At 50.6% G+C, this 21,882-nt stretch overlaps 6 protein-coding genes and 1 non-coding gene across 7 annotated transcripts; 6 read left to right on the top strand and 1 right to left on the bottom strand.

Moving 5' to 3' along the window:
• Positions 1-1,025: 1,025 nt before the first annotated feature.
• P170DRAFT_429550 (uncharacterized protein) lies at positions 1,026-1,589 on the top strand (the record flags this gene model as incomplete). Its single annotated transcript, XM_024847896.1, has 2 exons — positions 1,026-1,088; positions 1,146-1,589. 2 exons carry the CDS (start codon positions 1,026-1,028, stop codon positions 1,587-1,589), a joined length of 507 nt encoding a protein of 168 aa, XP_024700112.1.
• Positions 1,590-2,803: 1,214 nt separating this feature from the next.
• On the top strand, positions 2,804-4,271 carry P170DRAFT_512954 (uncharacterized protein; the record flags this gene model as incomplete). Its single annotated transcript, XM_024855041.1, has 6 exons — positions 2,804-3,004; positions 3,072-3,170; positions 3,248-3,498; positions 3,555-3,674; positions 3,734-3,798; positions 3,858-4,271. The coding sequence occupies 6 exons, from the start codon at positions 2,804-2,806 to the stop codon at positions 4,229-4,231; spliced, it is 1,110 nt and encodes a 369-aa protein (XP_024700111.1). The 3' UTR covers positions 4,232-4,271.
• A 466-nt stretch (positions 4,272-4,737) lies between these two features.
• On the top strand, positions 4,738-10,843 carry P170DRAFT_267121 (uncharacterized protein). The gene is made up of 3 exons (XM_024843124.1): positions 4,738-5,868; positions 5,930-10,738; positions 10,823-10,843. The coding sequence occupies exons 1-2, from the start codon at positions 4,896-4,898 to the stop codon at positions 10,405-10,407; spliced, it is 5,451 nt and encodes a 1,816-aa protein (XP_024700110.1). The 5' UTR covers positions 4,738-4,895; the 3' UTR covers positions 10,408-10,738; positions 10,823-10,843.
• A 427-nt stretch (positions 10,844-11,270) lies between these two features.
• Positions 11,271-15,144, top strand: P170DRAFT_479356 (cyanamide hydratase; the record flags this gene model as incomplete). The annotated part of the gene is made up of 3 exons (XM_024853665.1): positions 11,271-11,799; positions 14,287-14,832; positions 14,903-15,144. The coding sequence occupies 3 exons, from the start codon at positions 11,271-11,273 to the stop codon at positions 15,142-15,144; spliced, it is 1,317 nt and encodes a 438-aa protein (XP_024700109.1).
• On the bottom strand, positions 12,893-12,964 carry P170DRAFT_t172. Its single transcript has one exon. It is a non-coding gene; the product is annotated as a tRNA-Ala (tRNA).
• A 537-nt stretch (positions 15,145-15,681) lies between the features above and the next one.
• P170DRAFT_391194 (putative alpha-galactosidase D) lies at positions 15,682-17,883 on the top strand. Its single transcript, XM_024845934.1, has 5 exons — positions 15,682-15,770; positions 15,814-16,109; positions 16,161-16,217; positions 16,269-17,067; positions 17,118-17,883. The coding sequence occupies exons 1-5, from the start codon at positions 15,700-15,702 to the stop codon at positions 17,836-17,838; spliced, it is 1,944 nt and encodes a 647-aa protein (XP_024700108.1). The 5' UTR covers positions 15,682-15,699; the 3' UTR covers positions 17,839-17,883.
• A 1,843-nt stretch (positions 17,884-19,726) lies between these two features.
• Positions 19,727-21,643, top strand: P170DRAFT_479354 (putative choline transport protein; the record flags this gene model as incomplete). Its single annotated transcript, XM_024853664.1, has 8 exons — positions 19,727-19,884; positions 19,929-20,088; positions 20,136-20,358; positions 20,410-20,698; positions 20,751-20,935; positions 20,983-21,041; positions 21,092-21,444; positions 21,526-21,643. 8 exons carry the CDS (start codon positions 19,727-19,729, stop codon positions 21,641-21,643), a joined length of 1,545 nt encoding a protein of 514 aa, XP_024700107.1.
• Between the last annotated feature and the right edge of the window lie 239 nt (positions 21,644-21,882).

Genomic DNA, 21,882 nt, shown 5'->3' with positions numbered 1-21,882 from the left:
CAGGATGTTCAGCGAGGTCTTTATTGTCACAGCCACTAGGATTTTCAAAAAAACCTTTCAAATGTGGTGCTATCTGATTCCACTTGACTATTTGTGGAGAAGGTACAGAAAATCAGAGAGAACATCCAGCTCTCGATCAGGTCGGCCTGCATCCCGTGTAGTGCTTGATGAACAATCTGACCATGGTATATAAGCGCCCAGCCTTCATCTCACCTTGCCAAACCTTTGCCTATACGTCTTTCATTGGTAGAAGCTCCTCCTCCAAATTCCCCTGCAAATCCCTTCAATAAACAAGACCAAATGGCACCCACGAGGCTTCTTCTGACCGGGGGCGACTGGATACATGTGAGCCGAATAACATCCCAGTACGCGACACTGAGGCAAATATCTAACACGCTCTAGCGGTGGCACTGTGCTCACACAACTTCTGAACTTGACGATCCTCCAGAGCAAGGACTTGAGCATTTCTGTTCTGATTCGGAAAAAGGGTAGTCTGGTACTTATCTTTCTAAAGGAGTCACGCCCATCATCTTTAAAAACTTAGAGGAGATAGATAATCTCTGATATTTTCCTAATAGTTATGATATTATTATCTGTGCTACTAATTCAATAAGTCCTACGGCAGCCAAAGTATTAATTTCAGATCTCACAGATATAGATTCCCAAGATAGCAGTAAGCCCAAATATTTTCTCTATATTAGTGGAACCTCGAGCTTAGGCGGCTGGCTTATTATTGAATAAATCTTAGAGTCTAGAACTTTCTCTAATAAATATAGTATCTATAGCTACTTAAAAGCCAGGCGATACCAGCAGAATACACTTCGTATCAAGCTATTCCGCTGAGTGTAGTCATCGGCAACCCAGAGTTTGAACTCAGGCATCTATCCCAAACCCAGAACAAGAAATGATACTTCAATAGCGGGCGGCGCCATGGCAATCAGATTCCAAATCTCAAGACACGGCGAGGTCTCCGTGGAGAACACCAGGGGTCTAGCGGGGAGGTACGTTGGTTCTTCGAACATGTAATGGGCGCACACTACATCTTCCTGGAAGCCGCGAGGCACGACAGGGAAAAAGAAGAATTCTATGTACGTTGCCTAGTATTTGAGGACAATAACCATCTATTCTTCGTGAAAGGGACATAGCTAATCCCACTAATCGAAGGCGGGGTCTCGTTGACGATCACAGAGAGCCACGCCGTGCCGTGCACCTCCATGCTTTCCCGGCTATGCGAAATGGACCGCCCCGCTCGCGCAGACAACTGGGATTGTGCACACGAGGCCCTCGCATTGGCTTACTTGGTAATGAATCGGGCGGCTAGGAAATGGGGAGAATGTGGGTACGGAGAAGGTCGCCTTACGTGCGAAATTCGTTGGCTTCATATCATTGAGTTTATAGACTCGTTGGTAGCTCGGCGCAGGAATGAGCCTCCTGGGATGGAAACCCAGCTGCGTATGCGTCATAGGAGGTTCCTAGGGACGCTCAAGGAGGAGTATGGCATTGCTACAGATGCAATTCCTCCCAAAAGGTCAAAATGGCTATATTGGAGCCCAAAGAGTTCTCGAGCGGTACACGAAGGGTGGCCTTGAGGGTTGAAGACTTCGGTGATGTACCGGAGGCTTGGATCTCTCGTTCTAAAGTGTCCTGTCGTTTGAATTTTTTTCGCACTGTTTCAACGGTTAGGTCGTATCCCGCATAGGGATCCAATAGGGCACTATGACTAGCTGATTATGGGTTACTATTCTACAAATCTATTGAGTCGATTTCAACTTTCCTATGACGGCATTCAATGTAATACAATGTCCACCGGATTTAGCCTTTCGATATATTATAGTTCTATTCAAGTTTAGAAAGGGCGCTTCCTTTAGTTATTCTCATTCGCTTTTAGTAAATTATGAACGAAATTCAACTGCCATTAAAAGAATTTCATGGCTCAACGCGACGGGAGCAGAGTTTGCTGCCTGGGGCGATAATCAAGATAGAGCTTTCGGGACTAAATATCTCGGTAGGATGATACATGCTTAATCCCCTGTATAATCTGCATGCTGGCCCGGGAATGTCGCAGTGGCGATGCACCGCAACCCCAGGAATACAAGATAAGCCCCAATCAAAACCACGGCACAGCTTCGAAGTACCGTAATACTAGAAGGATCTAAACGGAGCGAATGAAATTGCGTCTTTCCGCTGTCTGACCATCAAGGGATGAGACAGTAAAAGGATCGCGATTCGGACCGCTATGAAACATCATGAACAAATCCCTAGGGGTAACGGAAATGGATCTTGTTTTTTACGACCCGAGAACACCAGGAAGCGGACAAGGCTAGCTTAAGCTAGAGAGCTAAGTGTATCCATCCCCGGACAAGGGGTATCTTGGCGCGTGGGAGTGGGGGAGGCGTGGCTCTCAAGTATTCCACGAGCCCTGGGAGATGACAGTCGTGCATTCACGTGGAGGGGGAATCAATTTCTGAGACCAGCCATCCCAGTAAATTGAGCATCCTCTCATTAGCTCTCACTAAGCGGTGACCCCCCCGTCAGACTCAACTATGTAGCCCCAAGGCACTGCCGCCCTGGCATGCAGCCCGAACCAAGGGGTCATCTGCAAGATAGACAAAGAATGTTGGATAGCCGCCCAGCTGAGCTCCAGAAGTGGCTCAATCAGCAAGGGCGCAACACCCCCTGCCTGGAGAGTGTGGTGTGTTCAAATGGCATCAACTAACATCTTCATGTTATAAGATAAACACCTGCGTCGCATCTTTCTGCTAGCATGCTCTATCTCTTCACAACCTCATAGCATCTCGCACCAATGGAGAGCGTATTGAATCTGACACCCGAAGAAATCGCCTACTATGAGGCACATGCGGATGATAACCGCCAATCGAGCAAAACTGCCGCCAACATTGTCGGGATTGTGCTCACTCTTGGAGCGGTGGGAGCACGATTATTCGCGCGATACTGCTCGAGGGTTCGATTGAGCTGGGATGATTATCTTATTTTTCTGGCTCTGGTGAGCAACCCCCGGGAAAACCGGCAGAGGAGCGCGCAGGTGCAGCTGCTAATGAACCATGGGGTAGATGGGCCAACTTTCGTATGCCATCTTATTATTCATGTCTAATGCAAACGGTGATGGTCGACACATGATTTTTGTTAAAAACTACAAGCGCTTTGTACAGGTATGCCGTTCTGGTCTTTCTTTGTTTGTTGGTGGATTTGTCCCTGGGCCGAGAGGAACTGACCTCTTCGCGAAAAGGAAAGCGCCGCAAATGCAATCGTGTACGCGATCACCGTCATGGCCACCAAGATATCCATCTTGTTTCTGTATCGTCGTATCTTCCCAACAAGATCACTCGTGCTGGGTGCCTATTTCGTCGGCGCAACGGTCATCGCGTACAACGTTGCTTTAGCATTCGTCGCGGCCTTCCAGTGCGTGCCCTTTTCGTCGATGTGGACAGGAGAGCCTGGGAAATGCATCGGTATCTCCGTGCCGTTTACGATTTTCGCGTGAGTTCACCCCAGGCCAAACTGCTGACCCTCAATCTGACGATGTTACGGTGCAGCGTTGTAAACGTGGTCACGGACTTTGCTATCTTGGCGCTCCCCGTCAAACCCGTGTTGAAGCTGCACATGCGCAGGAACCGCAAGATCCAAGTCTTGACCATCTTTCTTCTGGGCGGGATGTAAGCCGTTATCCCTTTGCCCCGTCCCCGCGAGGCACCAAACTAATATCTAGCACCAGCGTCTGTATCTTCGGCATCATTCGCGTAGTCGCAATCGCCACCATGAACCCCGTGGACACCAGCTGTAAGCAAGACAGAACCCCCCCTCCCCCACAATCTCTCAACGTACTGATTATCCCCAAGACAACGCAGTCTTCTTCAGCATCTGGTCCTATCTCGAAGTTTCCGTCGGAATCCTAGCAGCCTGCCTACCTACCTTTGGACCCCTGTTCGCCCTCCGCAAGCGAGATCCGCTGCGGATCGAAACTCACAGTTCGAGTTCAAGCCGACTGTGGAAGCTGATCAGCTCTCGGGGACGAGAAACGGAACAGAGTAATTTGGTGAATACAGGGAACTCGGATCTTAGTGACTCCTGGCCGGAGGTTGGAACTTGCCACACTGGCACTATACAGCTGGATAGTCTTTGTGAGGGGAGGGAGAAGGAGCAGGGGCAGGCACCTGGGTCGCCGAGTATTCTGGTACAGAAAGACATGCATCAAAGCGTCAAGTTTGTTTAGTTTGTCTTATATCAGGATTGGATCGATGGATGAGTCTACTCAGATAGTCTTGTTTCTTGATCCTGGACTCGAGGACCAGACGAGGGTCCACTAATCTCTAGTGCCTGCTTAGACTGCTGTGTATTATACCGTAGTCTAAATCTTAAGATTAGATTTATTTATGTTTAATTTTCCAAATTTACCATGAATGCCAAACAGGCCGAAGGTTTTGCTAAATATGCCATTGTCCAAGAGATGGCAAATGCACGGATTGGACTGGATTACCTTAGGCTAGAGTCTGAAATAGCTCAAATCCCAGGACCGAGAAGAATACAGAATGGATATTAATCGTTTTTGAAAGAACAAAACCTGAAAGATATTCCATGAAGGGTGGCAGTATCGTAGGCTTCGGCCAAACTGTTATTCTTTTATGTTCTTGACAAATGGATCTCCCAGCTAGCATCAAATCAACGATGTCCTTTTACCCAAGGCGCCCAAGCTCGCCGATTATTATTGGCAGCTCTTCAGCCTCACCCGCATTGACCCCTCCACCATAACAGGGCTTCAACGATCCACGTCATCCTCCGTGAATACTGCGTCCATCGTCTATTGCCATCTACCATCGATCGCTGTATCGAAATAAACACGTACGGCGAAAGAAATCTACCGCGGATGAATCCGCAACATGCCCACCCACGATGACTACGCGCTGGGTTGGGTCTGTGCACTGGCCCTGGAGATGACTGCGGCGATCGCGATGCTCGACGAACGGCATCCGCCACTTCAATCTCCGGCTACGGACGACAACGCCTACACGCTCGGGTCAATCGCCGGCCATAACGTGGTGATCGCCGGTCTCCCGTTGGGGAGCTACGGGACCATCTCGGCGACCCGGGTGCTATCCCACATGCGATCCACCTTTCCGCGGCTCGAGGTGGGCCTGATGGTGGGCATCGGCGGCGGCGTACCTAGCAAGAGCCACGACATCCGCTTGGGCGATGTGGTGGTGAGCAAACCCACGGGGTCGTGCAGCGGGGTCGTGCAGTATGATGCTGGAAAGGCCCTCCAAGGGGGTCGGTTCGAGCTCACGGGCACTCTGAACCAGCCTCCGCAGCTACTGCTGACCCATCTCTCGCTCCTGCAGGCAGAGATGATGGCCCGAGTTGGGGAGGCTGGAGGGTTGATCTGGTCGGGGGTGCAGCAGGTGCTGGAGCGGAATCCGGACCTGCAGGAGAAGTTCGGCTCCCCTGGTCCGGATGAGGATATCTTGTTCCTGGCGAAGTACCCCCATGGGGCCGAGGGAGGCCTGCAAGACTCCTGTATAGGGTGCGATCGACATGAGACCGTTTTACGGACCCCTCGACCGTCGATGGAACCCCATGTTCACTACGGGATTATCGCCTCGGGAGACCAGGTGATGAAGGACTCGGAGGCTCGGGACCAGCTTGGTCAGGAGCTTGGGATCCTGTGTTTTGAGATGGAAGCAGCAGGTCTGATGAACCAGCTCCCGTCGTTGGTCGTCCGTGGCATCTGCGACTATGCCGACTCTCACAAGAACAAGGAATGGCAGGGCTACGCGGCCCTCACCGCGGCGGTATACTCAAAGTTATTACTGTCGAGGCTAAAGCCCAGGAGTTTGAAACAGTGGAACAAGCGCCGTGAGTAGCAAGCGACGTCACCCTTCGGGCAATCGATGTGCTAATGGCCAGCATTGGACAGGTGAGATGAATGCCGAGGAAAGGGTGTGCTTCGCAGCGTTGTTCCATTCGGATCCACAGGAGGACAAGGACGCATTAAAGCGTCGGAAAGGGGAGCGCGCGGCAGACACCAGCGATTGGATCCTGGACACAAATGAGCTACGCCAATGGCTCGGGGTCCAAGGAATGCCAAACACCATGCCCAGTCTCGACCTGGCGACAGGCGACGTTGATCTCAGGGCGAACCTCTTGTGGCTGTACGGCAACCCGGGCACCGGAAAGTCGACGATGGTGATCACGATGGCCGAGGATCTTCCCAAGCGCTCTTTCTTCGACAGCACCAAGTCCCTGGCGTATTTTTTCTGTGACTCTAGCTCCGCAAAAAGACGCAGCGCGGTCTCCATCCTGCGGGGACTCCTGTACCAATTGATCAGAGGCCGCCCGGAATGGATCGAGATGCTGTACGCCAAGTACGAGGAGAAAAGGGACGCCGTTTTCTCCTCGTTTGATTCATTGTGGTCGGTGTTGATGAGTATCGGGGCGGACGCAGCCAGCGGAGATAAATACTGCATCATCGACGCGCTCGATGAGTGTGAGCCCGAGTCTCAAGAGATGCTTCTCACTCAGCTGAATCAAACCTTCCTGAGCCCCAACCAGGCGAATGGCCACCTCCGCTTGCACATCCTCCTTACGAGCCGGCCCTATCCGGAAATCGGGCGCCATTTGAGCCGATTTAGAAACCAGGAGATCTCTTGCTATCCCCGACTAGCTGCAGATCTGAAGCTCTTCGTCCAGTCCAAGGTTGCTGAATTACGTGACAAGAACCGTTATTCCGAGAAAGTCGCCTCCCAGGTCTCCGAGATCATGGAAGACAAAGCCGAAGGAACCTTCCTCTGGGTGGGAATCGCGTGCACGGAGCTGGCCTCGGTGCGGTCGAGGGACGCAGTCCAAACTCTCCAACGGCTGCCTCGAGGACTGCACTCTTTGTATCAAAACCTCCTTGAAACCGCCTTCACCCATGACGGTGGCGACGAGCATCAGACGATCTTGCAGATCATGGGTGTCGTGGCGATTACCCAGCAGCCACTCAGTGTCGCCGAGCTGGCGGTTGCATGTAACCTCTATCCAGATGAGGACCGGGAAAGTCGCCTGAACTTTACGCGCGAAGACATTGAGTTGTGTCGTCTGATGGTCATTGTGCAGGATGGGATTGTCCGACTGCTCCACAAGTCGGTGAGAGATTTCTTGCTCCGCCGGGGGGAGGACGGGGGGCAGCTGATTCACCATCTGAGGGCGCACGCGACGCTGGCCTATCGCTGCCTCGATATCTGGCTGGACAATCATGATTGTCTGCCGCCATGGGGTGAGCCTCGGTATCCTGAGGATGGGTTTCTCCAATATGCATCCCAGTACTGGGGAATCCACGCCCATCACGCCCAGTCCGAATTCCGGCTGCTGAAACGACATGAGAGCTTCTTCCGCGCAAAATCCAAGGCCAGAACGGCGTGGGCCACCTGGGGCGCGCATATCGATGCGGACCTTGCCAGCTCCGATGAACTATCTTCATTGCATTTGTCTGCAGCATTTGGGATTGTTGGGCTGGTGGATTTCGCTTTAGATCAGATGCAGCACGGTCGGATCCTCTCCAAGTGGCTAATGGCACAGCCCCGGTTTGACGACAATCTCTTTGTCGGCAGTGACTTGCCTAGCCCGCTGCAGTTGGCAGCCCGGCGAGGGCACGTCGAGGTCATGACACTACTGCTGCACAAAAAGGTGAGCAGAATGATAATCCGAGCGCAGGTAGTCGAGGAGGCAGCACAGCATGAAGAGCACGGTGAGCAGATGATGGCGATCTTAATCGCGCAGGGTGGGAGCGAAGTCGAGATTGACCAGACTGTTCTTGAAGCTGCGGCTCGGAATCAATCACATGGGCGATCCATTCTGTCGATGCTTCTCGACCGAGATCCGAGCATCTTGATCAGTCCGAATCTCCAGATAGGCGTTCCCAAGAAGCCGGTCGTGACGGGGCTAGCCATGTCTCGACTGGCCGAGTTGTATGCCGGTGGAACCCGGCGCCCTCGTCAACCCATGATCAACGAAGAAATTATTCACGCGGTCATCAGAAATCAGGGGAATGGGTCGGCCATAATGGGTATGCTACTAGATCGCCTTGGGAACAGAATGCAGCTATATGACTACGTGTTGGAAGATATGTGCGCGTACCTGGACGCGAGGATCGTGCAGCTCCTTCTGAGTCGAAACGACACCCGAATTCTATTGACACCTAGCTTGATCAGTGCGGCCATGCGCAACCGCTCTCAAGCAGGCGAGATGATGGCTGTTCTGCTCGAGCAATGCAATCATTCCGGTGTTTCGCCCCAGCTGATTCTTGAAATGATGTGCGAGGTCGCTAGCCTCGACGTGATCATAGAATTCCTCGACCGACAAAAGCATCAGCTCTCGTTAACCCAGGATGTGGTTTCTCACCTCAGTAAACGACCCGCGCTCGGGGAAGGAGCGATTCACCTTCTCTTGGACCGATGCCAGAAGCCAACGCGGGTCGTTGCTAGCCTGATGTTCTCTACATTCGGCACTGACATAGTTCGCACTTTGCTCGGGAAATACGACCAGGTCACACTCTCAAAGTTGAGCATCAAGGCAATTTCAGACAATCGAGTGGGAGATGCCGTGATGAAGACAGTATTGCTTCACTCACCGGCAGTGAAGCTAGGTCAAGGAGAGATTGCATTGATTTGCCAGAGCTTCAATCTCGACGTGATCCAAGTCATGCTGAGCCAAAAGCGCGGCATTGACATCACGCGAAATACTGTTAAGCACACCTACAGGAACAAGAACGGCAAAGAAGTTATCATGGCCTTGCTTCGGCATCGCGGTATGGGTAGAACAATGCCAATGGATGCCATTCTCAAGATTTGTCAACTGTTCGACTCCGAAGTTGTTGAATTCCTCACACAGCAGTGGCAGAAACTAGTATTGACCCCCGAGGTCATTCATGCTGGCCTGACAAACGAGCAGCACGGCGAGAGTGTGATGATGACAATCGCTCGGCAAGCTGACCCATGGCTGATAGATCCCAAGTCTGTCGCCTCACTTTGTCGCCTATTTAGTCCATCGGTGATCGACCAGCTACCGGGTATCATTGTCTCCGAAGTTGTTGTTTATGCGGCAGCACAAAACTTCCTGTGGGGCAGAGATACGGTTGCGTTGCTGCTCACCAAGTGTAACCAAGGGGTTCACCACCTAACCACAGATGCAGCTGTGGTAGTATCCGAGGTCTTTTCTGGAGACTTCGAGATAACCACACTTCTCGATCAAAGCTTCTCTTCAAAAAAGCTGGGAGACATGTCAATTGAAGGCCCTGAAGACATCGCCAGTGCGTTAGTGTTCGGCGACGCAAATCACATTTCCGTCTTATTCGATCAGCCAGACAGCCCTCCAGTGACCGAGGATATTCTGGTCTATGGCGCCCAAAATGTTGTCGATGGAAAGAACGTGATGGTGGTACTTGTTGATAAATTCCAAAATCAGCTTTACCCCAGCAGTGCTGTGCTTGAAGCTGCTGCAAGTAACGAAAATTTCGCCAAGGAGGTAATGGAAGTCCTCCTAGATTGGAAGGGACATACTTTCCACATACACGAAACACTTGTCACGAAAGCAGCATTTAATACCCACAGTGGGGTAGATGTGATCGAATTATTGCTACATCGATTTCCACAGCATTTGCACCTTCCGGAGTGGATACTTGAGGCGGCGTTCGTAAGTGAGAAGAGGGCTGAAGATATAATCACGCTGCTCTGCGACTTCAGGCCCAGCAGGACGATCAGAATTACTCCATGGATTGTCAGGATAGCGTCCGCAACGAACAGGGACAATGCTCTCTCTCGGATTCTCAGCTATCCTCGGACACAGGTGAGCATACAGCGGGAGGCAATGGCAGCAATCTGCCAGCTTTTTGACTACAGCCTTGTCAAATCACTTCTGTCTCATCTTGGACTCGGAGTTATACTCACAGACGATATCATTGAAGCAGCCGCCGCGAACTGTGTGCATGGAAAGGAAGTTTTGGAATTGATACTACGGCACCAGCAGCCCACGCAACAAACGGTCGAAAAGGCTCTCACGGCCGCCGCCGCCGCCGATGTGAAGGACACATTTGCCTTTCTCGTTACGTGGTGGGGTAGAAATGTTCCTATTACTGAGGATATCATATGTGCGGCAGCAGGCAACAGGTGGGGAAGATGTGAAGTGTTGTCATTCCTTCTTGACGACCTCAACTACAGCGCACCTATCACGGAAAGAGTCTTCGTCGCCGCTGCTCAGTATGGGAAAGAGGCAGTCTTCTTTCTTCTTCATCGACGCGGTCCAACTTTGGTCACCGATAACATCCTCCAGGCGGCAGCCAACAATGAACTCCACGGGAAATATCTACTGGACCAATTCCAACGGTATCAGCGGAAGATTTCGGAGGATAGGAAATAGGTTTGGTAACAAGCGCTCTGTATACCTACGCCATTGTCCTTCTTCTTTTTTCGCACATCCGTCGAGCTGAAGATCCGCTCCCAACGCGCCGGCGGTTGCGTTGCTATCTAAAAAAGAAAGACGGAAAGGAATTTGCGAGTGTTAAGCCACTCCGTGCGTTTTTGCGCGCGTGGTGGGCCCAGGAAGATGACCATCTCTGAGGCCGAGGCCAGGCCGTCAATGGAAAGCCGAATGGCGAAGACTTTTTACAGAACGGTGGATTATGTGATGCCTAACGAGCAAGCAGCGCCAGGCAAGCGGAAATCTCCAGCATAAGTTGTCCTTGCACTTGGTATGTCCCGAGGAAACCAAAGGCCACCATGCACTGGCCAATGTCAGTCCTGATATTCATGATATAGACTAACCTCTAAGCCAGTTCGATCACGGCCTAGACCTCCCACGGAGTGCCTAGACCCGACTATAGCCAATCTGAGTCTGGTTGCTCAGCCCACGCGTCCTATGTAATGTAGATATAGGAATATTCCGGTGTTCCTATCTGAAGCGGTTAGTCAATCATCTCGGATGGCGATATGAAGCTATCCGATTGCACGGTAGATGATCTATATCCACTCCGTGCATTGCAGTGAATCAAGACTCTACCGGCATCAACCAGGATTAGAGGTCTGTTCATCAAGCACCAGAGGTCTATAAAATCCCCCGTCACGATCCCACGTTCGAATTGCCTTCCAAACCGACCCCAACTTTTTCAAGAATACAATTTCCTAAACCTCTTCCACTTGGTAAGCTCTAACATCCCAGTTCCCCCAGTTATACCATCAACCCTTACCTAACTTGATCTTGTCTTCCATTCCGTAGGACTAATCATGTCTCGAATCCTCATCTTCATCCTCCTCTTTACCCTGCTGGCCAGCGTCATGGGCCTTCCAATTCAAGAGCTTGAGGGAAAGTCCCAGCTTGCGCCCGGACACGTTATCATCTCGAGCAATCTGAAAAGCGTCAAGATTCACGCGTGGTCCGTGTCCAACAAAATCGACAAAGAGCTCAACGTTGGCCCCGGCGGCGGAACCTACCTCGAGGAGTACCGATTCAACCCGAACGGGGGTGGCATTTCAATCAAGATGAGCGAGAAGGGCAATCTCGACAACATCATCCAGTTCGAGTACACGCGCAAGGACGACAAGATCTGGTGGGATGTCTCGTACGTCAACCACAAGGTCAATTCGGGCTCGGCGATCGTCGCGGCGGGCTTCTCGGTCACTTCGAACAAGAAAGATTGTCCGCAGGTGCACTGCCGTCCGGGCGATGAGAACTGCCAGGGCATCTACCACAGCCCTTACGATGACTGGGCGGCCTATGGATGTCCTCTTGATGCGATCTTGCATATGAAGATTGGTTAGTAACTAGCCGTTGTCCATTGGATACGTTCGTCTGTTTCGGCAAGGTGACTTGAAGTATTGGCGAGGAAATAGCCTGAGTCGTTTGATGAACTCTAGGCATCTGTATGGGCTTTTCTAGCTTATGAATGCTGTGTATGTACTTCATTTTGAATATCTTCTAGATCATAGAACTGTGTCTCATTCATCCTGAGGCGCACCATCCTGAGGCGCACTATTCTTTGACAAATATTTCTTTGTGATCATCCTGTAGGAAGATGTCCGTGTCGAGCTGATCGCAAAGAATGTGACGATAGACACTAGAATATAATCACTGCCTCAGCAATTTCACATAATGTTCTTGACGTGTATCCGGTCAAGGTGATCAACTCATGAACGACTCGCAGAAAGCTATGGACGCCTTGAAGAGACCAGCGAAGCGTCAATAATCCGATACAGGGAACATACGGATCGGCAACTGGACCAGTTAGCCGAACCATGGCCGGCAAAAAAGGTGGGAAGCTGTTGGCAGTGTCGATCTCCGAGTCAGCGCTTTGTCCTTGTCTCGGTTTCTGTTCGTTCTTGTCTTGAACTTTAGCCCACTAACGTGCGGATATACTTCGCTTGTTCCTTCCTCATTTGGAGAATGGTTGATTACGAGGCGAGGCAGACCAGGACACACAGTTATGATTTATCTGGTGTCTATTCATCTTATCGATGGTGAAGTTCTAATATGTCATGGAACATTGTCAATGCCGCTTTCTTCTAAACATATCTCCGTGACCCCTACATAAATGGGAGAAAAGCTCATCCTTCATCAACATTATGTGGAGTTGCCCCAGCAGTACAAGTCAGGTTGATATGCTTATCCTGGATGTTTGGAGGCCTAAAAAAGCGCAGGATTTGCGGGAAGATCAGGTTTCAGATTTTGAGAGAGCTTCTCATATCTTCCCTCCACTACTGCAGAGCTTTGTCGGGTTTGCGCCGCGTTCTTTTACATTTTTTCTTTCTGGTCTAGATTCTGGTGATATCGACCGCGGATAGTTGAGCAGTAGACCCACCACCCGCTCCCTCACCAAAAAAAAAAAAGAAAGACAAAAAAGCAATTGGGATGGAGAGGCGGGGAATCGAACCCCGGACCTTTCGCATGCTAAGCGAACGTTATACCACTAAACCACATCCCCAATTGGATGTTTGTTTCAACCATTTAGTGACTTGTGTCCATGCACTCAGGATAACAGAGAATGTGGGTGCGGGTGGCACCCGGTGTCCTAGGAGATCGTGATGAAAACATAAGATAGTCATTGCTCTTGTTAAATAAAGTTTCTCCATATCCTGAATGATAATTTGATATCGTTTTATTGGATAGAGGGTAGAAGTACTCATAAACACTTGAATGGAGCTGTGTATTGGAGCGATAACAGCTGCCGAGGTAGGAAATATATACTTGAGTGTGAAGTCACTTTGCATCCAGTGATAAATCTCACCCGCAATCCTCAGTTGGTGTGAGACTGCTCGGTCTGAGCGGACCGCGCGGACCGAGATTTCGGAAGTGAAATGATACGGGATGTGAACATGTTGCCAGGATTGTTCACGAATATGCGGGCTCATTTCTGACCCAGCTCGAACTGATTGGCCAACATATAGGAGCCAACCCTCTAGCCCCCCTGCAAAACACACACAAATGCAACAGTGAGGATGATCCAAGTTGCGCACTCGGATCCTTGGGAGAGGCAATCTCCGAGTGCAATTGATCCTCGGAGCGCCTCCCCGCAACTAGGCTGTTCTCCGCAGCTGATCATGTTGGTGCACACCTATCGGATGCACCTCTCGGTCCGTCGCGGATGCTTCCCATGCTCCGCAATCTCCCTTAAATGCTTCTTAGACGTAGTTCTAACCTGTATAGGAAAATCCTTGAAGCATAGAGGTAGATAGATAGCGAAAGAGAGGGAAGCATTTTGGTTATATTAGAATGTTGCGCCTATATTAAGGCTCTTCTCGGATCGCTCAAACGTCTTAGGATGTTATAGAACTGTATAATATGGCAGAACATACTATAGCGGTAAATTCAGCAGCTAAAGGGTCTAAAATCTAAATGCTCTGACTATGTAAAATATAAAGGAATGTGTTTCTTCACTGGCACCTATTTAGTGATCCTAACTCCGATATAAAAGTAGGGAAGATGCCAGTATCCCTGAAAAGGGATAGTAAAAAGAGGTAATAATGAATGTAGTTTGTTTTCAAGAGGATAACTGGTCGTTAAGATCGGCGTAAAAGAAGGTTAAGAAGATATGCATTCAAGACAAGCGTGCGGGGATGCGACTAGGTCAATGAATAATGAGCTCGATGAGACAGGCATGTTCAAGTATTTATTGGTCTTGATTTCCTGCTGAACGAAGACCCAAACATATGTTTATAACACCTCAGCTTCTCAGGTTTTCTCACTCAGACACGAAGTCTCAGTTTCGCTTTACAATCTTTCCATCTTCTAGTTGACATACACCAGACCCTCTAGATCCCATCATGTCTGTGAATTTCGACCCTGTAGCTGAGTTTGGCTTCACTGCCATTACTCGCAACGTCCAAAAGCTGCTACCAGCTCCCTCTTCACCATGCTACCCACTTTCTCCCATCACGCCGTCCTCGGACATGATTCCTGGGTCCCCCCTGTCCCAACGTGTCCAGACCTATGCCCGCGAGAACCTGGCCCCGGAGATCTTTAACCACAGTATGCGTGTTTATCACTACGGAACGGCGATACGCATGCAGCAGTTCCCGAACTGGATCTGGACCGAACGAACACAAGAAACTTACTTCCTGACCTGCATGCTGCACGACATCGGTCTAAGCCCTGAGGTCTTGCACAAGACCCGCCTGAGCTTCGAGTTTTGGGGCGGCTTCAATGCCTTGCAGGTCTTGATCGATCATAAGATTGCTTGTGACAGAGAGCAGGCCGAAAGCGTGGCTGAGGCGATAATTCGACACAATGATTTTGGGGAAGACGGCATGATTACTACGATGGGGCTGTTGACTCAGATTGCGACTACTTTTGGTGAGTTCTCGTGTGTGGCCTTTTCATTTCGTTTATGGGTCTGAGATTCTAATGTCTATGATCGGGATAGATAATGGCAGCAAAAACTCCTTCCTGGTGCATCCGGGCACGCTGCAACGTGTAATTGAGGCATACCCTAGGCTTCGGTGGAACGAGTTTGTTGTCAAATGCGGTGCGGGCGAGTACGATGAGAAACCTTGGTGTCATCTCACGAAGCTTGATAGAAAGGCGCTCTTTGAGGAGTTTGCCGACAATAGGCTGACAGCTGCTTATGACAACTGTGACGACCAGAAAGCCAAGAGCTCTTTCTGAGGGTATTTCAATGACCATGGGAGACCGATGAGTTAGGGCTGGGAATTTGTCGGCTGTGAAAACGCGGAACTAGGGTTGGGCTCAGTGTAGCAAACACAATGCCATGATGCGTTTCCATAGCTTAGAAAACCCCTCTTCTACAGTAACTTGCCTATGATCGATAAGAAGTGGCACCATGCCAATCATTTAGGCTCGTGCAGATCGCATTGCGGTTCCTAAACAGGCAATTTTCCGATTCTCCAGCAAAAAGCAACCCTACCCCTCGCTACATTGAAGAACCGGTTAAAAAGCCCCTTGGCAGCACATAATGACGTCTACCCAGGGGTTCAATTGTACCGATTTTTCAGAATGAAGCTGGTCCTCCGAGACAGACCCCCGAAAGTTCCTCCGGGGTGTGGCAATACCCCAGAAATCCAACTGACGATGCGGGGAACCTCCGGTGGAGTCTCCGGCATGCCCTATTTATTCCGTGCCTGCATCCTCGCATGCCACTAGGTTGAAGCATGCCAGCTAATAGATTTCTAAACCATGAGTTCTATATTTGTTTGGTCGCTGATGATACCGGCGGCTTTGGGTACTCTCCAGCCGCGATTGCAGGATGGTCTTGCCCGGACTCCGCCTATGGGGTATGTCTCCTGCCTGCTTAACAACATCAAGCTAACAAGATAGGTGGAACACCTATAACCACTATAACTGCCGCCCAAATGAAGCCATTGTGCGCTCTAATGCCAAGGCATTGGTCGACACAGGGCTTGCGGAGCTTGGGTACCACTACGTCACTGTAGACTGTGGCTGGACGGTCTCCGAACGAACCGAGAAGGGATTAACCTGGAACGAGACTCTCTTCCCTGAAGGCTTCCCGGCTCTGGGCAAGTACTTGCATGACCTAGGTCTGCTGTTTGGAGCTTACGGAGACTCGGGTATCAAGCTGTGTGGTAGCCCGCCTGATAATATTGGGAATTTGTGTGCGTTTAACTCCCGTTTTTCATCAATTGGCACTTCTAATTGTACTCTAGATCATGAAGAGGAAGATACGAAAGCCTACGCCTCTTGGGGTGTTGACGCTCTGAAGTGTGAGTATGCCCATAACCCGACTCAAGTACTCGAATACTCACCATCCTCAGATGATAACTGCTTCTCCGACGCCGCAACCGATTACCCAAACGTAAACTACGAACCCAGCACCTCACCCCATCCTCGATTCGTAAAGATGGCAGATGCTCTCGCACAGACAAACCGCTCGATCCTCTTCCAGGTCTGTGAATGGGGGATTGACTTCCCAGCTCTCTGGGCTCCGTCCATCGGCCATACCTGGAGAATCGGCAACGACATTCTCCCCGCGTGGCGAAGCATCTTCCGCACACTGAACCAGGCAGTTCCACAGACGAGTTTTGCCGGCCCAGGCCAGTGGCCGGATCTAGACATGCTGGAGGTCGGCATCGGGGCCTTGACTACCCCGGAGGAACAGACGCATTTCTCGCTCTGGGCGATTCTGAAGAGCCCGTTGACGATCGGCGGGGTGTTGAAGGACGAGAACACGAGTATCGGCGAGGAGTCCTTGGCTATCTTGAAAAATAAAGATGTGATTGGGTATAATCAGGATAAGCTGGGGGTGAGCGCAAGCTTTCGTCGACGATGGACAGACGAGGGCTATGAGGTGTGGAGTGGGCCGTTGTCGGGTGGACGGACCGTGGCGGCGTTGATTAACTGGAAGGACGAAGCTAGAGATTTGACTCTGAACTTGCCGGATATTGGATTGCAGTTTGCTGGGTCCTTGAGGAATATCTGGGATGGGTCCACTGCTCGGGATGTAAAGTCTTCGTACACGGCCAGGGTGGAGCCTCACGGTACGATTCTGGTTGAGTTGCAGGACACGATTGTCTCCCGCCAGTATCCGGCAAAGAGCTTCGCGTCTTCGAATGGGTAAGTCGATCTCCTGGGTGTGTGATCCTAAGGCTGATGATAATCCAAAGGGCATCGACGACGTTCAAATCGATCTACGCGAACACGACGAGCAGCAAGCATACCCTTACGATCAATTTCTCCGAGCCAGCCTCATCATCATCGAAAATAACCCTCGAAACTACTGCCGGCAATGGAACGATATCCAAGGCAATCCCGGAATCTAGCGAGCAGGTATCGCTCAACCTCCCTCTCGTTGCCGGATCATCCAACTCTATCACAATCAAAAACTCCCCACCAATCGAGTCCATCCAAGTCAACTCACCCAGAGGGACTTACTACCCCAGCACAAATTTCACCCTGGGAGGAAGTGCTCGCAAGGACTCCTGTGGCTCGGGCTTCTGTCAGCCCGTCGGCTCCAGAATCAGATACATCAGTCCGAATGGCACAGCCCGCGCCGTCGTCCCTGCCACAGCTGGGTCTAAGTACATCGAAATCGACTATACCAATAACGACGTCGCTTTCGACTCCGCCTGGGGCTGGGGTACCAACACCCGCAATCTTACCGTGGCGATCAACGGCGGCAAGCCGGTTCGTGTGGAAGCGCCGTTGAGTGGCCGACACAGCGAGCTCTTTGGGCCGGGCTTAGGATGGTGGGATACTGCGACGATGGGAGTCCTCACGCAGGGATGGAAGGATGGGGATAATGAGGTCGTTATTGGGAATGTTGGCGGGGAGCAGGGATTCGAGTCCTACGGGGCGGATTTTGTGGGGTTGAAGGTTTATAGTTGAGCGTGGTATAGGGGGACTTCGGGCCAGGTTTAATATGAGTTTGGTGATTCTTAATTCTATTGTTTGCCTTGTTTCTAAAGGCAGGGGAAACTAAGTTAGGCCTTCTGATCATAGACTCCAAACTATGGTCCTTTTCTACCAAAGCTGAGATCTCATCATCCATACATTTGTTCTCTAACCGGTATATTCGCAAGGCTTCTACAACGCACCCCAATACTCCCAGCCAAGGTTCGTATTCCTCCCCAATCATTATAGCGGTCTCTTGTTTTCCGTATTCACTTTCTTGGCTTAGATATTTATGCCCCACCGACCCCTCGGTCTAGTATGTTGGGACCCGCCAAAAGTGTTCCTGGCGCGAGGCTGGTATTTAAAACCAACGTTGCCCACAGTTGACATTTGTCCTTTTCAACTCACTTGAAAAAAGAGGAATCAAATCGTGTCGGATAGCCCGAGCCGAAAATCATACAAGGGGAGTTGTCACTGTGGACAGGTGAAATACTCGGTTTCGCTTTCTCCTTCTCTAGAGGAGCAGGGCGTTGCTGAGTGCAATTGTTTGTTGGTCGTTCCTGGTGAGAGAAAACACATTTCTAACTGTTTTGCATAGGCTCCATCTGCCAGATTAATGGATATCTGTTTGTGTATTCTACCACGTCGGATGTGCAGCTCGAGCATGGAGACGGTGCCGTGACGGTTCGTTCAATCCTCGAAGATATGCGTGCTACAGCTGCCTGAATAGCGCTGACTCTATACAGGAATATGCATTCGCATCTAAGAAATACCCTCACTACTTCTGCAGCAAATGTGGAACAAGCATGTATGCAAAGTCCACCGTGCCGGAGAATAGCCACGTGATGGCTCTGAATGTACGTAAGGCTTCTCAGCCCAGATCATCGTCGCTGACAAGTCTAGGCCCGGACTCTTCACGATGTCGATATCAAGGGGTTGAAAATGAAGCAGCTCGATGGTCGGAGCGTTTAAAATCGGGGTATTATTGCTCCTGGCTTACTGCATTCATTCTGGGGACTTGTTTGGGGAAATAGGCTTTAACCGGCTGGTAACCTTTGTGATACAAGCTCATTGAGGCAGATTCTAGCCGAAGATTGGTAGCAGAGGAGACTCCACCGTTGAGTGGGGTGGCTTGCTCTGGTTTTGTCGGAATGAAGGAGTTCGGATCTGTACAATTTGATTAGCTGACTTGAGCAGCGGTGAGAATTCGTCATTTATGCATGAGGTGTTTGGAAATTGAGGTAGAATAGAGCGGCCGTTGAGTAATAGCATCCGATTTTTCGGGGATTTTACCTGAGCAGGGAGGATATATTTTGTCAAGCAATTATTGCAGGTGATCAATATGGTCATGTCAACCTATTTAATTACTCAATATTTTGACACAGCATCTCAGAGTTCCTAAATGGATGAAAAATTTGCTTCCTGCGGGTCGCCACATAGTTTGGATCATACTGCTTCGGATATTATGCCCTTGCATAGACAAGCAAGGGCAATGCTGTCCTTTGCATCCGCGCTGAATGGTCAAACCATTGTGGCTCGTTGATTGAAACTAATCTGTTGGAATTGAATTCTTTGCGTCGTATCATGGCTGTTCTATTCTGACAAGCACTATCATATAGATGGGGCCGGGCCTTCCAAAAGTCCGAATTTACCACCCACGGTATTACCCCACGGCCAATCTCTATATTACCCCACGGCCAATCTCTACCATCTACAGCAGCTGTACCTGTTCTTATGCACATTCCTTGTCCTTGCGTTGTCTCAGTGTAACAAACTTGGCTGCCTTGCTATAGCATGTGACAGGTTGGGATCGGTGGTGCTTTCATATATATCCGGGTCTTTTTGCCAATCTGCCGACCTCATGGGATCAGGCCCGTTGACAATGTCGCTCGATATCAAACCTAGTGAACGACCCACTGAGGTGGAAAAAATTCCTGATGTCCCGCTTAACTCTGACGATGCTTTGCTTCAAGCTCAGGGTCATCGGGCTGAGCTAAATCGGTCGTTTTCCTGGATAGGCGCGATAGGATTCGCCTTCAGGTATTTCTTTCTCCCGATTCCCTGGGCGTCACTGACCCGGATAGCATTTCGAATGCATGGCTCGGATATGCCGCAACTATAGGATCAGCCCTGCTCTATGGAGGAGGTCAAACGGCTTTGTTTGGGCCCGTTCTTGCGGCAGTGGCGACTTCGATCGTTTTCCAGGGCCTGGCAGAGTTATCCTCTGCATTTCCGTCGTCGGGTGTGAGTTATCTTTAGCTATTCTCTTGAACTATATTAATGTATAAAAGGGCCAATATCACTATACCTATATCATGGCTCCCAGCTCTATTCGCAATTTCCTGGCCTTCCTGGTAGGTATTTGTAATATCCTCGGCTGGTGGATGGCCCTTGCGTCGGGGACCATCATCGTGGCAACCTCGACCTTTGGCCTCGTGCTGTTCTGGTACCCGGAATTCGAGAGTCAGCAATGGCAGGTCTATTTGTGCTATGTCTTGACGATTTTGTTGAGCTGTAAGCCCCGCACATTTACCTCCTTGCCGTGCAATTTCTCACGGATGTTAGTGATTCCGGTCTTCGTTATTCCTCAGAAGCGCGTCGACCATTTGGTTAATTCGGCGATGGCCCTATCCATTCTTGGCTTCTTCGCTACCATTATCACTTGCTTGGTAATGGGCAGAGGCGATTTTCACCCCGAGATGATGACGCAGTACGATGGCGCTAGCGGATGGTCGAGAGTTCCGGCCTGGTTGCTGAGTATCAACCTCGGTCAGTATGCCTACATGGGCAATGGGGCTGTCACGCATATTGCCGAGGAGATGCCGCGGCCAGGACGCAACCTGCCTTTGGTATTGTGTGTAGCCAGCTTCGACTAGAAGTATATATGAACTGACTCGCTCGGTTAGAAACATGGCCCAGCTTATAGGCGTCGTCACCGCCATCCCGTGGACCATGGTCATGCTCACTGGCGTCAAAGATATGCCTGCCGTTCAGAAATCGTTTTTCGCGTCCATGGAGATGTTCTACCAGTCGACTGGGAGTAGAACGGCGGCGACTATCCTGCAATCCTACCTTATCCTGCTCTACTACAGTCCGTATCTCCCACAACCCTCACCATCCACGCTAACAGAAGCACAGCCTGTCTCCCCAGCCAGTGGATAACAAGTAGCCGGATTGCCTGGGCGTTCTCGCGCGACGTAAGTCACCCATCGGCTTATTCAATCAATTCAAGACACTGACGGTCCAGGCCGGTCTACCTCTCTCGTCATACTGGAACCATATCTCCCCCAAATACCACATCCCCGTGCGCACCACCTTCCTCTCCGCCGCCTTCTGCCTCATCTACGGCCTCCTGTACATCGCCAGCACCGACGCCTTCAACTCCATCATCAACATGTCCTTCATGTTCCTGACCTTCACCTACGTCGCCCCGCAGACCATCTTGCTCTTCGGCCGCCGCAATAGTCTGCCCAACCGGCCGTTCAATCTGGGAAAGTGGGGAAATGCAGTGAATGCATTCGCCAATGTTTGGTTCCTGTACACGTTGGTTTTGGTGTGTTTTCCGACGCAGTTGCCGACGACGAAGGGGTCGATGAATTAGTGAGTTTCCTCCCCCCTCCCCTGCGATTTGGTTTTGTTTGGGTTGAGGGCGTGGTGTGGTGATGAGGCTGACTGGATTAGTGGGGCTGCTGTGGCGGTTGGGGTGTTTGTGCTGGTGATGCTGATGTGGGTGGAGAGGAGGAAGAAGTTCGCTGGGCCGAATATCGACTGGGATATGTTGAAGAGGGCGCTGGAGTAGATGCTCGCTTAAGAGTATAGTGTCGGGGTTGTTGGGATGGGACTGTTCTAGAAAAGCTTGTTTGTTAGGTAACTGGGTCAAATAGCATTTAATAAGAGTTAAGACTTGTCCTCGTGTTTGTTATGGTCTAGACTGCTGGTCGTGATAAGTCCATCGAGTCAATGCAACATACACGTCGCGCGAAGGTGTTACCGGATCAGGAAGGTCGGCCAGCAGGCCTGAAGATCCTGGATGGACTT

The sequence above is a fragment of the Aspergillus steynii genome (genome assembly GCF_002849105.1).
Source record: "Aspergillus steynii IBT 23096 chromosome Unknown P170scaffold_8, whole genome shotgun sequence".
Lineage (NCBI taxonomy): Eukaryota > Fungi > Ascomycota > Eurotiomycetes > Eurotiales > Aspergillaceae > Aspergillus > Aspergillus steynii.
This window is presented reverse-complemented; position numbering and strand designations above follow the sequence as displayed.